This window comes from Carcharodon carcharias (genome assembly GCF_017639515.1).
Source record: "Carcharodon carcharias isolate sCarCar2 chromosome 36 unlocalized genomic scaffold, sCarCar2.pri SUPER_36_unloc_2, whole genome shotgun sequence".
Lineage (NCBI taxonomy): Eukaryota > Metazoa > Chordata > Chondrichthyes > Lamniformes > Lamnidae > Carcharodon > Carcharodon carcharias.
This window is the reverse complement of record NW_024470737.1, coordinates 1,688,392-1,704,291: the sequence shown is the minus strand read 5'-3', so window position 1 is coordinate 1,704,291 and position 15,900 is coordinate 1,688,392. Positions and strand designations below refer to the sequence as shown.

The 15,900-nt window shown below is 49.6% G+C and overlaps 1 protein-coding gene across 1 annotated transcript in view; it reads right to left on the bottom strand.

Annotated features, from left to right (window-relative positions):
- Positions 1-15,900, bottom strand: part of iqgap3 (IQ motif containing GTPase activating protein 3) — a 144,636-nt gene that overhangs the window by 86,020 nt on the left and 42,716 nt on the right. Inside the window, exons 8-11 of the mRNA XM_041181762.1 lie at positions 12,568-12,755; positions 11,563-11,650; positions 10,031-10,194; positions 294-381 (exon numbers count right to left, since the gene is read on the bottom strand). Of these exons, the coding sequence (XP_041037696.1) occupies positions 294-381; positions 10,031-10,194; positions 11,563-11,650; positions 12,568-12,755 (528 nt within the window). The remainder of the gene's footprint in view (positions 1-293; positions 382-10,030; positions 10,195-11,562; positions 11,651-12,567; positions 12,756-15,900) is intronic.

Below are 15,900 nucleotides of genomic sequence, written 5' to 3'. Positions count from 1 at the left end.
GAGGGATAAATCTGGGTCCCAGAACCACGGGGAGAACTCCACTGCTCTTCTTCCGATAGGCGCCTTTCACATCCAGCTGAGAGCGCAGGCACGACCTCAGTTTAGAGTCCCATCTAAAAGATGGCATCAAGTGACAGTGTGACACTCCCTCACTCCCGGATCTTTGTGCCCAAGTCTCCGGTGTGGAGCTTGAGACTACCAACCTTGTGACTCAGAGGCGAGAGAGTGCGCTAGCAACTGACATTGTGGTCAAGGACTCCAGGTGAACTAGAAACACCAATGCTCCTACTCACTGCACAGATGTACGTTGGCGCTTTCATTGGCTGCATCAACGGCAGCCTGCAGTTCCTCCTTCTCGAGCGGGTCCATCATCCCCAGCTCCTAAAGACAAAACAGCAACGTAAATCATTAGCGCACCGAGAGGGAGGGACGGCTTTTTAGTTTTAAAAAGAGAAGACTGGAGAACGAGAATGAGATGATGCAGCACAAGATGACGCAAAGCACACCAACAAGAGTTGAATTTGCAACCATTTTATAATTTTAACAGAACAGACCCCCCCTCCTCTACTGGATGAACTGAATCTTTCCTGGGGCCTTGATCCTAGCTCGGAGGAGGCAGTACTACCAGTTGAGGCAAACTGATGCATACTATATTGCACTGAATGTGGGGGAAACATCACGCTAGAATGATTCAGCACAGGAGGAGGCCATTCCGCCCATCATGCCTGTGACAGCTCTTTGAAAGAGCTATCTAATTATTCCCACACCTCCCCTGCCCTTTCCCCCATAGCCCTGCAAAACTTTCCCCTTCAAGTATTTATCCAATCCCCCCGGCTTTTGAAAGTTCCCATTGAATCTGCTTCCACCGCCCTTTCAGGCAGCGCCTTCCAGATCACAACAACTCGCTGCGTAAAACAATTATTTTTTAATGCCACCTCTTGGCTGGTTTTTAAAACCAATCACCTTAAATCTGTGTCCCCCCCCTCCCCGGTTCCCAAGTCCTCCTGCCTGTGCAAACAGTTACACTTCATCTACTCTTATCAAAACCCATCAAGGTTTTCAACTCCTCTGACAAATCTCCTCTTAGCAGTCTCAGTTTCCCTGGTATCTCCATGTAACTGAAGCTGGCTATCCTAGTACCATGCTGGTAAATCTCACCTGCACCCTCTCCAAGGCCTTGACATCCTTCATGGAGTACAGCACCCACAATTGGAGACAACGGCCTAGCTGATGCTTAACCAATGATATATATAACACTGCGTCTCCTGCCAATGCAAGATGGCCAACGATACCCAACTGCAAGTGCACACTGGTCTGCGCATGCGCAGAAATCCAATAACATCACGTCTGTGGGGCTGGCAGAGAAATGTAACAGGGATCCAGAGCTGACATCAAGTTCAGAGAATTTAGCCCTCTGCATGGACAGAAACCCCCCCCCAACCCCTGGGAAAACTGCCCCCAGGGGTCTGGGACGTACATCGGGCAGGGAGGACCACAGTACAGCTGGACGGAACAGCGCCGGTGGGGAGCGGGGGGCAGATCGAGGTTCAGTCGGTGATGGAGAGTTCACGGGGAAGGAGTTCACGATCCTAATTTTACACAAGAAGTCGTTACAAACCAGCAGGAGTTACAACTCAAAGACGGTCAAAAAGATACCCATGCCTCCTGGTTTCTGCCCCATGTTCCTGAACCTCACCCAGAGAAAAACACTAGAACTGCGCATGGGTAACAGACGCAGCCTAAATATAATTTCCTTGCTTTTGTAAAATCTGGAGATCTAAATAAAAACAAAGTGCTGGAAAACCTCGGCAGGTCTGGCAGCATCTGTGGAGGTAGAAACAGAGTTAACGTTTCATGTACAATATGGCTTCTCCAGAACTTGCTTTTGTACACTATTTATAAACCCTACCAACCCATGTGCTTTTCTTTTGGAAAAAAAAACAACCTTCTCAACTTGCCCTGCCACATTCAAAAACGGGTGTGTGTGTGTAAACCCCTAGGTCTCCCCCTTTAAAACTGTAACACTCCATTCACAATGCAGCTCTTCATTCTTTAACCTCACGTTTCTCGGTGTTAAACTTCACCTGCCCATTTCACCAGCCCTCCTGAAAAGTGTCATCATTTGCTGCACTATCGAGTTTCATCTGCAAATGCTGAAATTATGCCTCGTGTCCCCGAGTCCAGGTCATCAACGTATATCAGAGGGAGCAGTGGGCCCCGTGCTGACATCTGGGGAACACCACTGTATACTTCCCGTCCAGGGTGGGAAAAGAACCATTCACCATTGCTACTGACATTCTGTCCCTTAACTACTTTCACATCCACACTGACACTGCCTTTAAATCACATTAGGTTCAATTTTACTAACAAATCAATTACGAAAGGCCTATTGGAAGCCCATACGTGCCTCAACTGTACTACCCTTGCCCCGCTAGGTTCAATTTTACTAACAAATAAATTGATGCCCATTATGAAATGGCACTTAAAAGTCCATATACACAACATCAACTGAACTACCCTCACCTCCCGTCCATGCACACATCAACTGCACTACCCTCACCTCCCGTCCATATACACAACATCAACTACACTACCCTCACCTCCCGTCCATATACACAACATCAACTGCACTACCCTCACCTCCCGTCCATATACACAACATCAACTGCACTAACCTCACCTCCCGTCCATATACACAACATCGACTGCACTAAACTCACCTCCCGTCCATATACACAACATCAACTGCACTACCCTCACCTCCCATCCATATACACATCAACTGCACTACCCTCACCTCCCGTCCATATACATATCAACTGCACTACCCTCACCTCCCGTCCAAATACACAACATCAACTGCACTACACTCACTTCCCGTCCATATACACAACATCAACTGCACTAATTTCACCTCCCATCCATGCACACATCAACTGCATTACCCTCACCTCCCATCCATGCACACATCAACTGCACTACCCTCACCTCCCGTCCATTTACACAACATCAACTGCACTACCCTCACCTCCCATCCATGCACACATCAACTGCACTACCCTCACTTCCCGTCCATATACATAACATCAACTGCACTACCCTCACCTCCCATCCATATACACATCAACTGCACTACCCTCACCTCCCGTCCATATACACATCAACTGCACTACCCTCACCTCCCGTCCATATACACATCAACTGCACTACCCTCACCTCCCGTCCATATACACATCAACTGCACTACCCTCACCTCCCGTCCATATACACATCAACTGCACTACCCTCACCTCCCATCCATATACACATCATCAACTGCACTACCCTCACCTCCCGTCCATGCACACATCAACTGCACTACCCTCACCTCCCGTCCATATACACAACATCAACTGCACTACCCTCACCTCCCGTCCATATACACAACATCAACTGCACTACCCACACCTCCCATCCATATACACATCAACTGCACTACCCTCACCTCCCATCCATATACACATCAACTGCACTACCCTCACCTCCCATCCATATACACATCAACTGCACTACCCTCACCTCCCATCCATATACACAACATCAACTGCACTACCCTCACCTCCCGTCCATATACACAACATCAACTGCACTACCCTCACCTCCCGTCCATATACACAACATCAACTGCACTAGCCTCACCTCCCGTCCATATACACAACATCAACTGCACTAGCCTCACCTCCCGTCCATATACACAACATCAACTGCACTACCCTCACCTCCCGTCCATATACACAACATCAACTGCACTACCCTCACCTCCCGTCCATATACACAACATCAACTGCACTACCCTCACCTCCCGTCCATATACACAACATCAACTGCACTACCCTAACCTCCCGTCCATATACACAACATCAACTGCACTACCCTCACCTCCCATCCATACACACATCAACTGCACTACCCTCACCTCCCGTCCATATACACAACATCAACTGCACTACCCTCACCTCCCGTCCATATACACAACATCAACTGCACTACCCACACCTCCCATCCATATACACAACATCAACTGCACTACCCTCACCTCCCATCCATATACACATCAACTGCACTACCCTCACCTCCCGTCCATATACACAACATCAACTGCACTACCCTCACCTCCCATCCATATACACAAAATCAACTGCACTACCCTCACCTCCCGTCCATATACACATCAACTGCACTACCCTCACCTCCCGTCCATATACACAACATCAACTGCACTACCCACACCTCCCATCCATATACACATCAACTGCACTACCCTCACCTCCCATCCATATACACATCAACTGCACTACCCTCACCTCCCATCCATATACACATCAACTGCACTACCCTCACCTCCCGTCCATATACACATCAACTGCACTACCCTCAGCTCCCATCCATATACACAACATCAACTGCACTACCCTCACCTCCCGTCCATATACACAACATCAACTGCACTACCCTCACCTCCCGTCCATATACACAACATCAACTGCACTAGCCTCACCTCCCGTCCATATACACAACATCAACTGCACTAGCCTCACCTCCCGTCCATATACACAACATCAACTGCACTACCCTCACCTCCCATCCATACACACATCAACTGCACTACCCTCACCTCCCGTCCATATACACAACATCAACTGCACTACCCTCACCTCCCGTCCATATACACAACATCAACTGCACTACCCACACCTCCCATCCATATACACAACATCAATTGCACTACCCTCACCTCCCATCCATATACACATCAACTGCACTACCCTCACCTCCCGTCCATATACACAACATCAACTGCACTACCCTCACCTCCCATCCATATACACAACATCAACTGCACTACCCTCACCTCCCGTCCATATACACAACATCAACTGCACTACCCTCAACTCCCATCCATATACACAACATCAACTGCACTACCCTCACCTACTGTCCATATACACAACATCAACTGCACTACCCTCACTTCCCGTCCATATACACATCAACTGCACTACCCTCACCTCCCATCCATACACACATCAACTGCACTACCCTCACCTCCTGTCCATTTACACAACATTAACTGCACTAGCCTCACCTCCCGTCCATATACACAACATCAACTGCACTACCCTCACCTCCCGTCCATATACACAACATCAACTGCACTACCCTCACCTCCCATCCATACACACATCAACTGTACTACCCTCACCTCCTGTCCATTTACACAACATCAACTGCACTACCCTCACCTCCCGTCCATATACACATCAACTGCACTACCCTCACCTCCCGTCCATATACACATCAACTGCACTACTCTCACCTCCCGTCCATATACACAACATCAACTGCACTACCCTCACCTCCTGTCCATATACACAACATCAACTGCACTACCCTCACTTCCCGTCCATATACACATCAACTGCACTACCCTCACCTCCCATCCATACACACATCAACTGCACTACCCTCACCTCCTGTCCATTTACACAACATCAACTGCACTACCCTCACCTCCCGTCCATATACACAACATCAACTGCACTACCCTCACCTCCCATCCATACACACATCAACTGCACTAGCCTCACCTCCCGTCAATATACACAACATCAACTGCACTACCCTCACCTCCTGTCCATATACACATCAACTGCACTACCCTCACTTCCCGTCCATATACACATCAACTGCACTACCCTCACCGCCCGTCCATATACACATCAACTGCACTAGCCTCACCTCCCGTCCATATACACAACATCAACTGCACTACCCTCACCTCCGTCCATATACACATCAAGTGCACTACCCTCACCTCCCGTCCATATACACATCAACTGCACTACCCTCACCTCCCGTCCATATACACAACATCGACTGCACTAGCCTCACCTGACGTCCATACACACATCAACTGCACTGCCCTCACCTCCCGTCCATATACACATCAACTGCACTACCCTCACCTCCCGTCCATATACACATCAACTGCACTACCCTCACCTCCCATCCATATACACATCAACTGCACTACCCTCACCTCCCATCCATATACACATCATCAACTGCACTACCCTCACCTCCCGTCCATGCACACATCAACTGCACTACCCTCACCTCCCGTCCATATACACAACATCAACTGCACTACCCTCACCTCCCGTCCATATACACAACATCAACTGCACTAGCCTCACCTGCCGTCCATATACACAACATCAACTGCACTAGCTTCACCTCCCGTCCATATACACAACATCAACTGCACTACCCTCACCTCCCATCCACATACACATCAACTGCACTACCCTCACCTCCCGTCCATATACACATCAACTGCACTACCCTCACCTCCCATCCATATACACATCAACTGCACTACCCTCACCTCCCATCCATATACACATCATCAACTGCACTACCCTCACCTCCCGTCCATGCACACATCAACTGCACTACCCTCACCTCCCGTCCATATACACAACATCAACTGCACTACCCTCACCTCCCGTCCATATACACAACATCAACTGCACTACCCTCACCTGCCGTCCATATACACAACATCAACTGCACTACCCTCACCTCCCGTCCATATACACAACATCAACTGCACTACCCTCACCTCCCATCCATATACACATCAACTGCACTACCCTCACCTCCCATCCATATACACATCAACTGCACTACCCTCACCTCCCATCCATATACACATCAACTGCACTACCCTCACCTCCCATCCATATACACATCATCAACTGCACTACCCTCACCTCCCATCCATGCACACATCAACTGCACTACCCTCACCTCCCGTCCATATACACAACATCAACTGCACTACCCTCACCTCCCATCCATATACACATCATCAACTGCACTACCCTCACCTCCCGTCCATGCACACATCAACTGCACTACCCTCACCTCCCATCCATATACACAACATCAACTGCACTACCCTCACCTGCCGTCCATATACACAACATCAACTGCACTACCCTCACCTGCCGTCCATATACACAACATCAACTGCACTACCCTCACCTGCCGTCCATATACACAACATCAACTGCACTACCCTCACCTCCCGTCCATATACACAACATCAACTGAAATACCCTCACCTCCCGTCCATATACACAACATCAACTGCACTATCCTCACCTCCCGTCCGTATACACATCAACTGCACTACCCTCACCTCTGTCCATATACACAACATCAACTGCACTACCCTCACCTCCCGTCCACATACACATCAACTGCAATAGCCTCAGCTCCCGTCCATATACACAACATCGACTGCACTAGCCTCACCTCCCGTCCATATACACAACATCAACTGCACTACCCTCACCGCCCGTCCATATACACAACATCAACTGCAATAGCCTCACCTCCCGCCCATATACACAACATCAACTGCACTACCCTCACCGCCCGTCCATATACACAACATCAACTGCACTACCCTCACCGCCCGTCCATATACACAACATCAACTGCACTACCCTCACCTCCCGTCCGTATACACATCAACTGCACTACCCTCACCTCCGTCCATATACACATCAACTGCACTACCCTCACCTCCGTCCATATACACAACATCAACTGCACTACCCTCACCTCCCGTCCATATACACAACATCAACTGCACTACCCTCACCGCCCGTCCATATACACAACATCAACTGCACTACCCTCACCTCCCGTCCGTATACACATCAACTGCACTACCCTCACCTCCGTCCATATACACAACATCAACTGCACTACCCTCACCTCCCGTCCATATACACAACATCAACTGCACTACCCACACCTCCCATCCTCCCTCCCCCAGACTCGAATGAGTTGGTCAAACACACTTTTCCTTTAAAAGTATCAGTGCTGGCTTTCATTTTTTTAAAAAAATGGCAGATTCCCTCCCCACGCCCCCCCCCCCCCCCCACCTACCCCCCCATCTGTAATTGCAGGGTTTACCCCACTCCGCTTTGTGAACAAGGATGCAATATGTTGAGTCTTTAGCACCATGCCCTGAACCAAGGAGAATTGGATGACGGTGGCCAGAGCCCTCTGGAATTTCCACCCTTACTTCCCCTCTGCAAACTAGGGTCCAACCCACCTAACCGGGTGGCTTTCCCCACTTTGAGCTCTGCCACGCTTTTAAGCACCTCCTCTTCAATTTCATCCTACCCATTTCTCTAATCCCTCCTCCTGGACTATGACAATGGCACCATCCTCTTCTCTGGTGAAGAAGGACGTCTGGTGTTCATTTATCACCTCAGCCATGCCCTCGGCCTCCATGCGTTAGTAGTAGCGCCTTTTCCAAACACAACAGAAAAGCCAAGGAAACAGCACGAGGAAAACAATCAGATTTTACAAGTACATCAATGAAGAACAGGAACCGCTAAAAGCGTGGTGGGGAACAGAATGGCGTTCTGGCCTTGTTAGCTTATCACAATGAACATAACAAGAAATCAATCTAAACATGGTCAAGTTAAACTAAAATCCAGTACCCCGGCTTATTTGCACCCCCAAGGGAAAACTTGTAGCTGACAACCAAAGAATGCAAAAAGGTATTTAGTAAGAACTAGGGTCGGCCTTTAGAGAAGAGGCGGATTTTGGTGAAGAGCTGAATCGTGAAGTGACGGAGAACGAGGTGAGCGATATCACAACGGATAAAAAGGAATTGGCTCTTCAAGGCGAGTCAGTCAAGCTGAAGTCAGGCACCTGATGGAAATAAGAGGTACTTGGGGAAATTGCTGACAGCCTGAAGATTGAACATGGGATGAGTGCAAACACACGCCAGAGGACTGGAGAGTCCAGTATCGAATCTGTATTCAAAACAGGGAGGCAGCTACTTACAGGCCTGCTAACTTAGTCAATGGCTGTGGTAAGAAAAATGGCAGGCTCGACAAAAGGGTGAAATTATAAAATATCTAAATAGAGAGAACACCGTAGGGAGCAGGGATGTCAACATGGACAATAATCTTTAGTTGGGACTGATGTCTTTGAAGTAGAGAAAGTAATCTAATCAAGGTACAAGGTTATGAAGGGTTTTGACAGAAGAGATGGGGAGAAACTGGCGGGGGTGGGGGGGCACAGATTGAAGATAATCAGCAAAAAGACCAGAGGTGGATCTATTTTTAACACAGAGAACTATGTGAAAAGGCAGTGGAAGCAGATTCAATAGTAACTTTTAAAAGAGGGAATCAGCTTGCAGGGTTGTGGGGAAAGAATGGGGGGCGGGGGGAGCTGGGTGGTGGGGCCAATTGGATAACTCTTTCAAAGGGCTGGCAACAGTACAATGGGCCAAATAGCCTTACTCTGTGCTGTAGTATTCCATTGACCTAACTCATTTTTATCAGCAAACCCAAGCTCTCGTTGTTCTTGGGACTCACCAGCTCTACTCCTGGCCTGCAGGATGCACAGAGCTGAATTAGGGCGCATGATATTAGCAGCACGGCGCTGAACAAGCAGCACCTTACGGAGAGTGGCACAGGGTAGGAATGAGAGAGGCAAGGAGAATGCTGACAGGAGGCTTGTACACCAAGATAAAAAACCTCCAGGATGGATAAATGTGATCAGACCATTCGCTCGAGCAGAGAATAAGTGTCAGCATGCGCCGGATGGGCCGAAGGGTTGAAGTTTTTGTGTTCTAATGTTTAAGCATTTGTGTCAGTCCAGACAAGGCTTAATGAGTAACCAAAGGAAAAACAAGTAGATAGATAGATACATGGATGGGAGAGGTCTGGAGTGTTATGGACTAGGTGCAGGTCAATGGGACTAGCGGAGTAATATTTCGGCACAGACTAGAAGGGCCGAATGGCCTGTTTTCTGTACTGTAGTGTTCTATGATTCTAAGTACTTCATTCCACTGTTCAAAGGTACCAAACATATTTGGGAAAAATATTTTAAAACACATACACACACAACTATTACTGCACAAGGTAGGTAAGTAAAATACAGCATCTAATACCAGGGATTTCTGCTCTCGGTCAACGATGAGCTGCTCCATATACCAATCTGTGTTCTCCCGGTTAACCTCACGCAGGCCTAAAGCCTCGTTCTGCAAAGCGGAGTACAGAGCCTGCGAGTCTCTCTTCTCCAACGCCTCGTCGACGTACTCCAGGGCAGCGTGCACTGACAGGCAGAAAGACAGGCGTTACAGGGTAAGTGCAACAGCAGCAGCAGCGAGTCCAACGAAGCACAAAGTCACTTCGCGAGGGCAGAGTTAGGGTTTTGTGTTTTGAAGATAATTTTAATTAAGCGAAAAGGTGGATGGAGTCTTATAAGACTGTCTTTTGGAACAAGGGAGAGAGGAACTTGTCCTTATGTAACAAGTAAAAATAGCCATGGGATCTACCAAAGCCCACGAAGTGCTTTTTGAAGCGTAGTCACTTGGAAACACGGCAGCAAATTTGTGCACAGAGAGATCTCACAAACAACAATGTGATAATGACCAGATAATCTACTTTTAGCATTGGCCAGGACAGGAGTGGTTGTGCAAATGGGGGTAAGCGAAGAGGCTGAGAATGCTGCGGTGAGTAACTCACCTCCTGACTCCCCAAAGCCTGTCCACGGTCTACAAGGCACAAGTCAGGAGTGTGATGGAATACTCCCCACTTGCCTGGATGAGTGCGGCTCCCACAACACTCAAGAAGCTCGACACCATCCAGGACAAAGCAGCCTCGCTTAATTGGCACCCCATCCACAAACATTCACTCCCTCCACCACCGACACACAGTGGCAGCAGTGAGCTGGAAATTAGGGATGGGCAATAAATGCTGGCCTAGTCAGCGATGCCAACGTCCTACAAATGAATAAAATTTTTTAAAAAGCATTGCTATGGGTCTGGAGTCACATGTAGGCCAGACCAGGTAAGGACAGCAGATTTCCTTCCCTGAAGGACTTAGTGAACCAGATGGGGTTTTTATGACAATCGATGATGGGCGTCATGGTCACTGCTTTATATTCCAGATTTATTAATCGAATTTAAATTCCACCAGCTGCCCGGGAGGTGGGATTTGAACCCGTGTCCCCCAGAACATTAGCCTGCGCCTCTGTGACATGCCCAGTGACATTTACGCTACTCCACCATCTCCTCAAACTGTCCGTTCCCGGCGGTGCAAATAAAAAACCCAATCACAAATCTATAGAGAAAACTGTTATCCGACACACTTGGGGAGCCATTCTTGAAGGGGGTAGGGGGCTGTTAGAAGGTAGGACTACCTGCACGCAGCACCAATTCTCTGATTGGTACGCCCATTTGACCTGGATCCCCTTGGGAGTGTCAAGTCTACCCTCGCCTCTCAAATCCCTCGATTATTTCCCTAGGCAAATATCTATCTGGAATCCAAGGCCGGTGTCCCACCTGATCTGGCGGGTTTCCAGCCTGGTGAGTTGGGTTAAAATGATCCCCCCACCCACCCCTTCCAAGTGACAGCAGGCTCAACCCCGGCGGATAAGGCACCAAGATAGGAAAGGTGGCCTTTTGTACTCCCTCCTTACCATTGACTTTATTAATGTTGCCCTGAATTTCAACTTGAGTCAAGAGTTCCTCGTACACGTCCTTCCCCTCGGAGGGCTCTGGCTTGCACTGCAGGACAGAAACAGCCGAATCACAGCATGACCTCAGGCAAACACAGATTTCAGACTCGCACGGCGCAGACTGAATCAAATGCACCAAGAAACATACCTCAGAGAGCAAAAGGAGGGGGAAAAGGCAGCAAGGAAGGGCAAATGAAAGCGATAATGACTTGTCTAACTCATCGTGCATTAGCATTGCGCTGCACCCTACAGCGTGTCATATAATTCATCTCGTCTGCAACTGTTTCACAGACAAATCCAGCAGCCATTCTATGGCAGCATCAGCCTGCTGAGTTGAACGAGTCTGGTTTTAGGTGGGAATTTTGGCTCGAGTTTCTTCTCCTCCTCCAACGTAACGCTTTAAGATCGCTTACATCCACCTGAGCCACCAGTTTAGCCAGCACCTCTGACAATGCGGTGCTCCTTCAGCGCTACACGAGAACGGCAGGCTGGATTAGGGAGTCTGGAACCACAACCTCAAGTGCAAAGGGGGAGCGCGTGCAGCTTTCTGATCCAGTGGCACAGGCGCTTCTCACTGAGCCGAGCTGCACTTTATTGAACAAATCGGTTCAACACCGGAAGCACAGGATTGGGGGGGGGGGCGGTGTGCGGGGTGCGCTCTAGCCGGCTCAGGTTTAGTCAGCTTATCCGAGCCACTGACCCACACAGCAGCGGGTTACTGGTCTCACTACGGAGTCAGGGGGGGAGGCACGTCAGTCAGACCAGAAACAATTCCTGGGTGACAGGCTGCTCACTCTATCCTGCAGCTGCCAGTGACAGGGGAGGTGAAGCAGAGGAAGTCTCCTGCCTTCCCTCTCAGCTGGAGGGCAAGAATGCGAAGGCCGGAGGGGCAACAGAAGGGAGCAAAGAGAAGTACCCAGCCGGGCGCAAGAGGAGGTTGGCAGGGGCTTGTCGAGGATTTCTCACCACATCCGCTCGGTTCCGGGCACTGGCGGCTTTCTCACTCTTGGCTTGGTACAGCACCTCCTGGTAGACCAGAGCAAGGCTGCTGACGAGGTTCACCAGCATGGCATTTGGATTGTGCAGGGCCAGCATGGTCTGCTCTGCAAGCCCTCGCTCGATAGCTTCGTTAATGGCGATCACCGCAGCATGCACTGTGAGCAAAGAGACGAAACACAAGCAGGCTCAATCTTAACCAGGATAAACCAACAGGCACAGGCCAGCTGACTGAACTGGCTGGATCAGTTTGTAGAAACACTCAAGGCAGGGGGTCACCTCCTTCTCCCATCCGCAAGGCCAGGTCAGTACGTGCAGTGCAAAACTGAACCCGCACAGGCCGGAGAGTTTTGTGTGTGTGTGTGTGTGTGTGTGTGTGTGTGTGTGTGTGTGTGTGTGTGTGTGTGTGTGTGTGTGTGTGTGTGTGTGTGTGTGTGTGTGTGTGTGTGTGGAAGGGGGAAGGGTGGGGTTGTTCGGTTAGTTAACATCAGTCACCATTAGCTGCAGCAGTCGCTTCCACTACCTAGGAGTATTGGATACATCTTTGATCCCCAACCAACAACAACTTACATTTAAATAGCACCTTTAACATTCCAAAGGTGCTTCACAGGAGCATTAATCAGACAAAACCTGACATCATGCTACACAGAGATATTAGGGACAGTTGACCAAAAGCTTGTTCAAAGTGGACGGGTTTAAGGAGAGTCTCAAAGTAGGGGTGGGGGGGGAGGGAGAACGCGAGAGAGAGTGAGAGCAAGAACGTGAGAGAGTGAGAGCAAGAATGAGAACACGAGCGAGAGAGAGAATGAACGAGAGAGAATGAACGAGAGAGAGAATGAACGAGAGAGAGAGAGAGAGAGAGAGAGAGAATGAACGAGAGAGAGAGAGAGAGAGAGAGAGAGAGAATGAACGAGAGAGAGAGAGAGAGAGAGAGAGAGAGAATGAACGAGAGAGAGAGAGAGAGAGAGAGAGAATGAACGAGAGAGAGAGAGAGAGAGAGAGAATGAACGAGAGAGAGAGAGAGAGAGAGAATGAACGAGAGAGAGAGAGAGAGAGAGAGAATGAACGAGAGAGAGAGAGAGAGAGAATGAACGAGAGAGAGAGAGAGAGAGAGAGAGAGAATGAACGAGAGAGAGAGAGAGAGAGAGAGAGAGAGAATGAACGAGAGAGAGAGAGAATGAACGAGAGAGAGAGAATGAACGAGAGAGAGAGAGAGAGAGAGAATGAACGAGAGAGAGAGAGAGAGAGAGAGAATGAACGAGAGAGAGAGAGAGAGAGAATGAACGAGAGAGAGAGAGAGAGAGAGAATGAACGAGAGAGAGAGAGAGAGAGAATGAACGAGAGAGAGAGAGAGAGAGAGAGAGAGAATGAACGAGAGAGAGAGAGAGAGAGAGAATGAACGAGAGAGAGAGAGAGAGAGAGAGAGAGAATGAACGAGAGAGAGAGAGAGAGAGAGAGAGAATGAACGAGAGAGAGAGAGAGAGAGAGAGAGAGAGAATGAACGAGAGAGAGAGAGAGAGAGAATGAACGAGAGAGAGAGAGAGAGAGAGAATGAACGAGAGAGAGATATGTACAAGGAGGGAACTCCAGAGCTAAGGAGCCCCAGGCAGCTGGAGGAACCAATGGTGGAGTGATGGAAATTGTTGGGGTGGCAAGGTGGTTTGGGGGAGAAGGGGGGGGTATCTAAAAAGGCCAGGAATGGAGAAGTACAGAGATCTCGGAGGGTCGAAAGGGAGGGGCAAGGCAATGGAGTGGGGAGGGGGTCGTGGGGGGGAACCTGGAATACAAGAACGTGAATTTTAAACCTGAGGGACAGCGATGTCGGTAGAAATCTGTGCACCCGTGGGCGGGATGGGGTTCAGCTGTGAACAAACCCGCCCTTTCCTGGATCAAGCTCCCTGATGCACCCCCAGCAGGAATCCAGACCTTGAGCGGAGAAAGGGGGAAAACACTGAAGCCAGCCAGCTGATGAGCTCCCAAGGTGCCGCTGTACATAGTAAACAGTACCAGTACCGCTGTGCTAGCCGAGATCAATGAGAATCCATCTATTATAAACAGGCTTCAGGCAATTAGTCTCACAAAGCAGGTGAAAGTGGTTCCAGTAATTTGCAACAACCCACTGTGGAAAATAAACGTCAGGCTCCAAGATCGATGGCAGCTTTCGGGTTAGAATTCTATTACAGCCTATCAGCCACGGCCTAATTTCAACGAGCAGCAACAATTTTGGTCAGTCACCAACTTAAAAGCCGGGAACCCATTCCCTTAAGGCTGTATGAGTGCAGGGCCCGGCTGCGCAAAGTGCTGCCGTTTCCCCTCGGAGAGCGAGCGGGCTCTTTAACGCCGCTCTCTGCGCCTCCATCGGACAGCAGCACGCAGCGGCTCTCGCCTGGTAGCGGAGGTCCGTGCAGCGCCGGGTGCCAGGACCGGGTTCCCAGCGTCGATACCCAGGTGAAACCGCTCCGCGCCGTGACACTGCTGCGCAAAACCAGCCTTCGAGAAAGCGAAAGCCGCAGGGGGTTCGGCAGAAAGGTCACAGCTGCACCCTTGGGGCGGTGAGGAGGACTTGAAATTCTACACTGGCCAGTGTGCAGCTTCTCACCACCAGTAGATGCCACTGGTGTGCTTTGTAAAATAGCCAACTTGCAACACGCACCGTGACAGAAATCTAGCACAGCCAGGCTGACCCTACGTCAAATACAAAGGTTACAACGCAAACCCAGTCGGTCCACAGTGGTGGTGACTTCACTGCACATGTAATAATCAGAGTATGGGTCTATGATTTACCAAACCCACACCCTCTATCATCAACAACACTCAAGAAGCTCGACACCGTCCAAGGCAAAGCAGCCCCGCTTGATCGGCACCCCATCCACAAACATTCACTCCCTCCACCACCGACGCACAGTAGCAGCAGTGTGTGTACCATCTACAAGATGCACTGCAGCAACTCACCAAGGCTCCTTAGACAGCACCTTCCAAACCCACCACCACTACCATCTAGAAGGACAAGGGCAGCAGACACATGGGGAACACCACCACCTGGAAGTTCTCCTCCGAGCCACTCACCATCCTGACTTGGAAATATATCGGCCGTTCCTTCACTGTCGCTGGATCCAAATCATGGAACTCCCTCCCTAACAGCACTGGGGGTGTACCTACACCACATGGACTGCAGCGGCTCAAGAAGGCAGCTCACCCCCACCTTCTCAAGGGGGCAATTAGGGACGGGCAATAAATGTCAACCTTGCTAGCAATCTAGAGAATTAATTTAAATATATAATCTGGGATGGAAAGTGAAGTAGA